At 44.3% G+C, this 10,000-nt stretch overlaps 1 protein-coding gene across 1 annotated transcript; it reads left to right on the top strand.

The window, feature by feature from the left end:
• Positions 1-1,817: 1,817 nt before the first annotated feature.
• Positions 1,818-5,016, top strand: LOC310810152 (tripartite motif-containing protein 16-like; the record flags this gene model as incomplete). The annotated part of the gene is made up of 6 exons (XM_083677818.1): positions 1,818-2,396; positions 3,026-3,121; positions 3,291-3,524; positions 3,641-3,800; positions 3,946-4,005; positions 4,164-5,016. The coding sequence occupies 6 exons, from the start codon at positions 1,818-1,820 to the stop codon at positions 4,709-4,711; spliced, it is 1,677 nt and encodes a 558-aa protein (XP_083533944.1). The 3' UTR covers positions 4,712-5,016.
• Positions 5,017-10,000: the final 4,984 nt, after the last annotated feature.

Genomic DNA, 10,000 nt, shown 5'->3' with positions numbered 1-10,000 from the left:
ATGAACAGGGCTGTGGCTGAGTTGTCTGTGGCTGAGTTGGTAGAGCATGGCGCTAACAACGCTTAGGTTGTGGGTTTGACTCCCGCTGGGACCATGTATACTGAAATGTGGGCACTCACTGCAATGTAAGTCGCTTTGGATAAAAGCATCAGCTAAATGGCATATATTGTGTTAAATCAAACTATTCTGCTGGATGTTTATCATGGCAGAAGCCTATTTTGATACTTCAGTGTTTTGAATATTTTATGCTGTAGAGAGTCAATTTTGATTGTTCATATTTCATATCAAATCTCCATACTATGATAGGGTTCCCATGGTAGATTTCTCCCTGTCAGTCCACATGTAAATGTTCCTTCTGTACTGATCACAGGTTATGAATGTGTTTCTGTGCTGGTATGAACCACACTCTGGGTCTTTGCTCCATGTGATAGGATGACCAAGGTGTCCGCTCAGAGGGACACAACTATGTAGATCCAAGACGTCTCTCTGACAAATCTGAAGCCAAGCAGAACACTTACTGGAGTTCTGGTATAAAAAATGAACCTGTGTTGTACAAAATCAAATCATCAATGTTGAATAAATCTTAAATCTTCAAATTGAGAAATGTGGTCTTCCTTTTTCTGCAGAAAGGATTGAGAAACAGGTAAGAACCAGAGCTACTCATTGGTGACTCTCTGATGAAGGTAGAACTGACTGGGTCTCCTGACTGGCAACTGAGAATGAATGAAAGGGAGGACAGAAGAAAGAAAGAGAGAAACTTTATGTTAGAAATGGAAGAACTAAGAACTGCTAAGCAGAACACTTACTGGTTATCTGGTATAAAAAATGAACATGTGTTGTCCAAAATCGAATCATCAATACTGAATTCAAACTGAGAAATCTGATCTTCCTTTTTATATTCTGACAATGATTGTTGAATGACTCTGTGAACTGAGTCTCCACACACTGATCAGATCAGAGCTCTAAATCTGTTTGTAAGGAGCGCTCTATGAAGTCAAAACAAAAGCAGAAATGTGCTGGAAAGGAGGTAAGAGACTAGAGGAAGGTGGTGGCAGGTGGTCAACGCCCGTCATGAGGATCAATCCAGAACATCAATCCAGCGTCATTATGATTCCCTATGTCCTATTCACGTTTTCATGACATGTTATTGACATAATCCAGGTAGAACAAATATCTTTGTGATAACCCAGGAGTCATGAATCAGGAACTGGAGGAAGTGCTGGTGCAGCATATTAGTTGATCAACTTCATATAGTAACTCTGCATGGTTGTTCAGACTGGCATCTCTCAGCTGCAATTGGCCAACTGCTCTTGCTCTACTCTGTAGTCAGCAACATAGGAGGAAGATGTATAACTGTGCCACCTAGTGGCTCCAACTGGTAAATGAACTCAATCTCACATTACCAAAATCTTTGAGCAAGTCAAAATACGGTTGTATTCAGTTGTGGAAATGGAATGAGTTCACCAGGGGAACCCTGGTGGCTGCAGAGGGACGTTGAATGTGCTGAACAATTGCACCAATCACAGAGAAGAAGACGGCCACCAATCAAATGGAAAGTATTTTAGTACTTTAACAAGAACATCCACTCTGTTCCTGGCCTCTGTCCAACATCACTCCCCCTACAGCTCCACACACACACACACACACACACACACACACACACACACACACACACACACACACACACACACACACACACCACTCCCACTACAGTTACAGAGACACAGAACCAGGAAGTGTTCCCGCCCACAAGTACAAACATTTAGAGAGAAACGAAACTTATCTCTGCTGCTCCGTCTGGTCGTGTGTGCAGCAAAATGGCAGAGAGCATTGACTCCTTCAGTTGTCCGATCTGTCTGGATATACTGAAGGATCCGGTGGCTATTCCCTGTGGACACAGCTACTGTATGGGCTGTATTAAGGGCTGCTGGGATCGGGATGATCAGAAAGGGATCTACAGCTGCCCTATGTGCAAGGAAAGCTTTGTCCCAAGGCCTGTTCTGAGGAAAAACACTCTGTTGGCTGAATTAGTGGAAGAGAAACGAAAGAATAGAGGACTCCAAGCTGCTCCTCCTGCTCACTGTTATGCTGGACCTGGAGATGTGGCGTGTGATTTCTGCACTGGGAGAAAGCAGAAAGCCCTCAAGTCCTGTCTGATGTGTCTGGCCTCTTACTGTGAGACTCACCTCCAGCCTCACTATGATGTAACTCCATTAAAGAAGCACAAGCTGGTCAAAGCCTCCACACAACTGCAGGAGAAGATCTGCTCTCGTCACGATGAAGTGATGAAGATGTTCTGTCGTACTGACCAGCAGTGTATCTGTTATCTGTGTTCCGTGGATGAACATAAAGGCCATGATACAGTCTCAGCTGCCGCAGAAAGGACTGAGAAACAGGTAAGAACCAGAGCTACTCATTGGTGACTCACTGGCAGCTGGCAGTTTTTGGAAGCACTTCATGGCAGTAGAAAAGTTAGACTATTTATTGTTCATATTATTTGATGTTAGATTAATGAATGTTCATGTGTTGGTGAAATGAATTGGTCTGGTGTGAAGATGAAAGTCCATGTCCTTGTCTCTTACACTGAAGTGAGTTAATGATTGAAATAAACATCTGACCATGATTTTATGAAAGGAGATATTCGCTGTAAGAGTTATAGGGTCCAAGGTGTAAACTAGTTTGGCAGGTTAAAACAGTCATCATGAATTCATAAAACCTGCAAATTATTTGTCTTTGTCCTCAATATACATATATTGCATGTTATTATCAAATGAATATTCATTTTTTTTTTTTTTAATGATTTCTCATCTCAAACTACATCTGCAATGTTGGTATTCATATTACTGTTAATGTGCACCAATATGGAGACTCTGCCAATATCAGTTACATTTTCCTGATTTGATATCAATATATATTGTAAGTGTAGAGTTCTCATACTTCCCTCATGATTAATTCAGAAATAGACAGTTTCATTACCAATTATCAAATCTGGCATTTTCATCACAAAAGCACTGTTTGTCCACAGAGGCAGCTGGAGATGAGTCAGAAGAAAGTCCAACAGAGAGTCCAGGAGAGAGAGAAGGAGCTGAAGGAGATGCAACAGGCTGTGGAGTCTCTCACAGTGAGTATTGAACAGAAGAGACGCACCATTTCACTGCTCTCCTCCAGTCAGCCACTCTCCAATCCCACTGTGTGTGTGTGTGTGTGTGTGTGTGTGTGTGTGTGTGTGTGTGTGTGTGTGTGTGTGTGTGTGTGTGTGTGTGTGTGTGTGTGCATGTGTGTCCTAACAGCGCTCTGCACAGGCAGCAGTGGAGGACAGTGAGAGGATCTTTACTGAGCTGATCCGCTCCATTGAGAGAATGCGCTCTGAGGTAACAGAGCTGATCAGAGCCCAGCAGAAGGCAGCAGTGAGTCAGGCTGAAGGACTCCTGGAGAGACTGAAGCAGGAGATAGCTGAGCTGAGGAGGAGAGACACTGAGCTGGGGCAGCTTTCACACACTGAGGATCACATCCATTTCCTCCAGGTAACTACGCTGACCCTCCATCTAGAATACTGAAAGGAGCTTCCTGTTCAGTTATTGATTTAACCCTTCCTCACAACTACCAGTTTGACCACACGCAACTCTCTCTCTCTCTCCAGAGTTACCAGTCTCTCTCCAGTCCCAGTGTATGTTCAGACTTACCCAGCATCATTGTGGGTCCTCTTCAGTACTTTGGAGATGTAAGTCAGGCTGTGTCTAAGCTGAGAGAGAAACTAGAGGACATCTTTAAGGGGGAGTGGCCCAAGATCTCAACTACAGGTGAGCTAAATCTCTACCTCTAGTCCCTTTATATAGTCAACTTTAGACCAAGGTCCTAATCATCACTTTGTATACAGTACGTGTGTGTGTAATGTTTTATAATGTGAATGTTTCTCTCTTTGTGAATGTGTTTGTGTGTCTGTAGTGAATGCAGTGGATGTTTTACTGCCACCAGAGCCCAAGACCAGAGCCCAATTTTTACAACGTGAGTCTCTTTATCCTCATGTTGCTAACAGTCTCTCCACTGATACTCTCCACAAACCCTGAGAGAGCTTTGGGAGAGGGAGAGACTCATCAAAGACAGGCTAGATATCTGACTCCTCTTATTTCTCTGATTTGGTCTCTGCTCTGCTCTTCTCCCAGATTTCCGTCAACTCACACTGGACCCAAACACAGCATTCAGATACCTCTCTCTGTCTGAGGGGAACAGAAAGGTGACATTAATGAAAACAGCCCAGCCATATCCTAATCATCCAGAGAGATTCATTTCCTATGCACAAGTGCTTTGTAGAGAAGGTCTGTCTGAACGCTGTTACTGGGAGGTTGAGAGGAGGGGTCAGTATGGTTGTACAGCAGTCTCATATAAAGACATCAGCAGAACAGGGAGAGGTGATGACAATAGATTTGGATTGAATGACAAGTCCTGGGTGTTAGGCTGCTTTAGTGATGGTTATAGTTTCCATCACAATAATGTTAAGACTAAAGTATCAGGCCCTCTGTCCTCCAGAGTAGGAGTGTACCTGGATCACAGGACAGGTACTCTGTCCTTCTACAGCGTCTCCTCTGACACAATGACCCTCCTCCACAGAGTCCAGACCACATTCTCTCAGCCCCTCTATCCTGGGTTTGGGCTTAATTGGACTTATGGTGACAGTGTTGAGCTGTGTAATGTTAGAGCTCCCCATAAGTGAGTGATGCTTTATCATAACCTACTGTTCTGTAGAAATATCTTCTCTGTGTTTTGGTCTCAAGAGTTTATATGTAATTATTTCCCAATTCAATGAATCTCAGAGGGTTGACTCTCAGATTGAGTCTAGAAATCTATAATCTGAGAGTATTGAAGCCAAATCCTGTGATGTTGTCAACAGTCAGAGGATTCTTATGTCTGGTCAGATTGGACCTCTATTACATATTCCAGGGTTTGGGTCATATTAATTTGAATGATTCAATGATTGCAAATAGAACATTTATTTTCAATGTTTTCTCAATAAAGTGTAAAAGTTTTTTATATTAAATGTTTTTCCTATTAAATGTAAATCACCCCTCAAATCAAATCAAATCAAATTAAACTTTGTTTACAATACATACTGTAGCACATTTCATACATAGATGCAATACAATGTGTTTTAATAACCCTGACATATTCAATACAATACAACATGCTTTTATAATGTGCTCATTACCAGAAATACTGGATGCTTAGACTGGTGCCTTGGTTCCAATATTAGTGTTATATCTAACTATTCTGCTGGACGTTTATCATGGTAGAGGCCTAATTCGATACTTTAATATTTTAGATTTTTGATGCTGTAGGAAGTGATTATTATTATTGATTCCCATATCAAATCTCCATGGTATGATAGGGTTCCCATGGTAGATTTCTCCCTGTCAGTCCACATGTAAATGTTCCTTCCGTAGTGATCACAGGTTATAAATGCAATAATAACAATATATGCCATTTAGCTGACGCTTTTATCCAAAGTGACCTACATTGCAATGAGTGCATAAATTTCAGTATATATGGTCCCAGCAGGAATCAAACCCACAACCCAAGCGTTGTTACTGCCATGTTCTACCACCTGAGCCACGGAGGACCAGAGATATATATTATTATATATATTATATATTATGAATGTGTTTTTGTGCTGGTATCAACCACACTCTGGGTCTTTGCTCCATGTGATAGGATGACCAAGGTGTCAGCTCAGAGGGTCACAACTATGTAGATCCACGTCTCTCTGACAAATGTGGTGATGTAACTGCTGACGGCAGCGGCAGAATGTATTCTGAAGTGTACAGAAACATCTTGTCTGCTCAAGTACAAGCAAATGCCTCTAAATCAATTGGATGGACAGTGACCCAAAACATACTGCCAGAACAACTAGGGAGTTTTTCAGTGCCAAAAAGTGTAAAGTTCTTGACTGGCCAAGTCAACCTTCAGATTTAAATTGAACATTTAAATTGAATCGCGTGGCGTGAGTGAGAATCCAAATGCAAATGCAGTAGACCTTAGATTTCCATCGACAGTGTATTCTCCTTCGACTTGTTGGGGTATTCTTCACCATGTTCGTGTGCAACACAAGGTACGTTAAAACATCATTAACTAGGACAACCATGACATCTTCACCACCCCATGGAATGCCGCTGCCTCGTGTGTGTGTGTGTGTGTCATCTTCACATGCAGCGTTCATGATGTCACTCTCTCATAACAGACGACAAGGTATCACAGGTGAGATTCCACACTGACGTTCATCTCTGACACTTTATTTGAGTCGTTACAACATGGCTGGTAGGAGTTAAGAAGAGCAAGACGCGACAAGGGTCTGGTTTAAGCATGGGGTCGGAGGAAGGGATGGAGGGAGGGATGGAGGGGTCGGAGGAAGGGATGGAGGGGTCGGAGGGAGGGATGGAGGGGTCGGAGGGAGGGGTGGAGGGAGGGATGGAGGGGTCGGAGGGAGGGATGGAGGGGTCGGAGGGAGGGATGGAGGGAAGGAGGGAGATGTGGAGGGAGGGATGGAGGGGTGAGAGGAGGAGGTTTTTTCTCAATGTGAGTTCATATACAGCTCCTGCAGAAACTACCATACAGGCCCTCTTGAGAGACACGGCTGAATCCCAAACCAACCCCTACACCCTAGACACTACACCCTAGACACAATTGTAGAGCTGAGAGACAAGGCTGAACCCCAAACCAACCCCTACACCCTAGACACTACACCCTAGACACTACTGTAGATCTGTACACTAGACCAGTGAGAATCCACCTGGCCTATCAGAGTGCAAGGTGGAGCTACTGCACCAATCAAAACCTTTCAGATCCACGGGTGTCTAGGAAGTATGGACTAGTGGCTGATTTGGGATTCAGCAAGAGAGGGAACAAGGGATGAACATCTACCTATAGATAGAGGAGAGGAGAGGGGGACATCTACCTATAGGGGTAGAGGAGAGGAGAGGGGGACATCTACCTATAGATAGAGGAGAGGAGAGGGGGACATCTACCTATAGGTAGAGGAGAGGAGAGGGGGACATCTACCTATAGGGGTAGAGGAGAGGAGAGGGGGACATCTACCTATAGATAGAGGAGAGGAGAGGGGGACATCTACCTATAGGGGTAGAGGAGAGGAGAGGGGGACATCTACCTATAGATAGAGGAGAGGAGAGGGGGACATCTACCTATAGATAGAGGAGAGGGGGACATCTACCTATAGATAGAGGAGAGGGGGACATCTACCTATAGATAGAGGAGAGGAGAGGGGGACATCTACCTATAGATAGAGGAGAGGAGAGGGGGACATCTACCTATAGATAGAGGAGAGGGGGACATCTACCTATAGATAGAGGAGAGGGGGACATCTACCTATAGGGGTAGAGGAGAGGAGAGGGGAACATCTACCTATAGATAGAGGAGAGGAGAGGGGGACATCTACCTATAGGGGTAGAGGAGAGGAGAGGGGGACATCTACCTATAGATAGAGGAGAGGAGAGGGGGACATCTACCTATAGATAGAGGAGAGGAGAGGGGAACATCTACCTATAGATAGAGGAGAGGAGAGGGGGACATCTACCTATAGATAGAGGAGAGGAGAGGGGGACATCTACCTATAGATAGAGGAGAGGAGAGGGGGACATCTACCTATAGATAGAGGAGAGGAGAGGGGGACATCTACCTATAGATAGAGGAGAGGAGAGGGGGACATCTACCTATAGGGGTAGAGGAGAGGGGGACATCTACCTATAGATAGAGGAGAGGAGAGGGGGACATCTACCTATAGATAGAGGAGAGGAGAGGGGGACATCTACCTATAGATAGAGGAGAGGAGAGGGGGACATCTACCTATAGGGGTAGAGGAGAGGGGGACATCTACCTATAGGGATAGAGAAGGCAAGAGAAAGATCCAAAGAGACAGACAGACAGATTAGTTACTTAGTTGTTATTATTCTCTAATCTACCCCTGTTTTAGTCTCTATATTACAAGCTTTATACATGTTACAAGTAGATCAAGAACTATGACTACCGTATTACCCATACGAAGTGTGCATACACTTTTTGAATGATTAGTACATTTTCTTTTCTTTTAATAACAAATCCTGAAGTCTTGACAAGTCTTACAGCAAACGTGTAATAAGGCAAAAAGACCAGCAATGGAGAGGAGGGGGAAGGGAGGAGAGAAGAGGAAGTTGAGGGACAGTTAAAAAGGGGGTTGCCAATGGATACTGTCACCCAGGGAAAGTGCGGGGCCACTATTTGTAAATCTGAGGATTACGGTAAGAATAGGTGCACTTGATTCAGCTCTCTCAGAGGACCAGGGAGCCAGAGTTTACCCTTCTGAGGTGAAACTCTGTCCCCCCCCTGCACCAAGCTAGCCAAATCAAGCACACCTACCATCACCCCCCGCACAGAGAGAAACTAGGAACCAATCACAGGTACCAGCCTTGCAGAAGGTTCTGGAAAATACAGTATTGCAACTGTAGTGCAACAGACATCAGGAATGTCCATCTAGAGATCTCATGTTGATTATTATTTCTTTAAAAGACACGGTTTGACAGGTGGTCAATCGTGGTTTAACTAGGCTGTTAACGTGGATTTGGCCATCCGACCCTCAGAAGCCAGTTCTGTCAATCATACCAAACAAATACTGACACCTACTGGCTGTTGTGGGCATCTCAACTACTAGACAGGGACATCAGCTCATCCTGTGGAGGAAACAGCTAAACTCATACAACATGATTCCACATCCGACACCAACATAATTGAAAAGCAATTTTCACAAAATAGTTTTTGAACAAAAATATCATTTTCAGCCTGCATCCAGTAGAACGTAGCCCTCCCTAGTGGCTTGGGGTTAGAATGACTGTTACATCATGCACAAGAGACCAACCTTACTGGCTCTATAACTGTTAATACATGCAGTGAACCTAAACAAGCTGTCTGGTTAGTCTTCACCAAGCTAGACGGCAGACGACCAGTTTTGCAGCATCCCGTTTCTCCAGCCTTCGCCTGAAGTGTGAACTTGAGCACTTTCCTACATGGACTTTAACGCACCAACTGCCAAAGAATTCCGGAACACTCACCACCTAGAGTGCCAAGTGTTCTATGTGGTGTTCACCTAGCAACAACACTCTGACTGGCTACAAAATGAAGCATCGTCATTTATGCATTTCTGGTGAATAAAGTCACCCTTGGCGCTTTAGAATGACAATTTGGGAGGCTTTACTTACTCTCGGCACTGAATGAGTAAGAGGACAGGACTGGTCTAAGCATGGGCTCCAACACCAGTGCCTTCCTATCTAGATCTGTATGAGACCAGAACGCTAACCCTGACACAAGTGCACACTTCAGGAGAAGGGTGGAGTATTGTTTTGCAGCATACTGTATGAGTAGTGTGTTTGTGAAATGAGTGACCCAGATTGACTAGTGTGTGTGTGACTAATGTGTGTGTGTGTGTGTGTGTGTGTATGACTAGTGTGTGTGTGACTAGTGTGTGTGTGACTAGTGTGTGTGTAACTAGTGTGTGTGTGACTAGTGTGTGTGTGTGTGACTAGAGTGTGTGTGAAGGTGTGACTAGTGTGTGTGTGTGTGTGTGTGTGTGTGTGACTAGTGTGTGTGTGTGACTAGTGTGTGTGTAACTAGTGTGTGTGTGTGACTAGTGTGTGTGTGACTAGTGTGTGTGTGTGTGTGTGTGTGACTAGTGTGTGTGACTCGTGTGTATGGTCCGAAGGTAGGTAGCTAGCTATACTGTAATACTGGTTGTAGTTCTGCATGTAGGAGCCCTAGGGGTAGAAAGACTCTCCCTCATGCTTGGACAGACTGACTCAACTAAAGAAAGACATCATGCATCTGGTTAGGTCTTATTTAAGACGGGGGGGAGAAAGAGAGGAGAGGAGGAGGAGGAGGAGGAGGAGGGGAGTGGTTCCTTGCTGCAAGATCCCATGTACATGTGCACCGTCATTCAAACAGGTAGACATTTTCACCAACCATCGAT

The sequence above is a fragment of the Argentina silus genome, assembly GCF_951799395.1.
Source record: "Argentina silus genome assembly, chromosome: 9".
NCBI lineage: Eukaryota > Metazoa > Chordata > Actinopteri > Argentiniformes > Argentinidae > Argentina > Argentina silus.
Note: the sequence above shows the minus strand (reverse complement) of the source record. Positions and strands in the feature narration are given on the sequence as shown.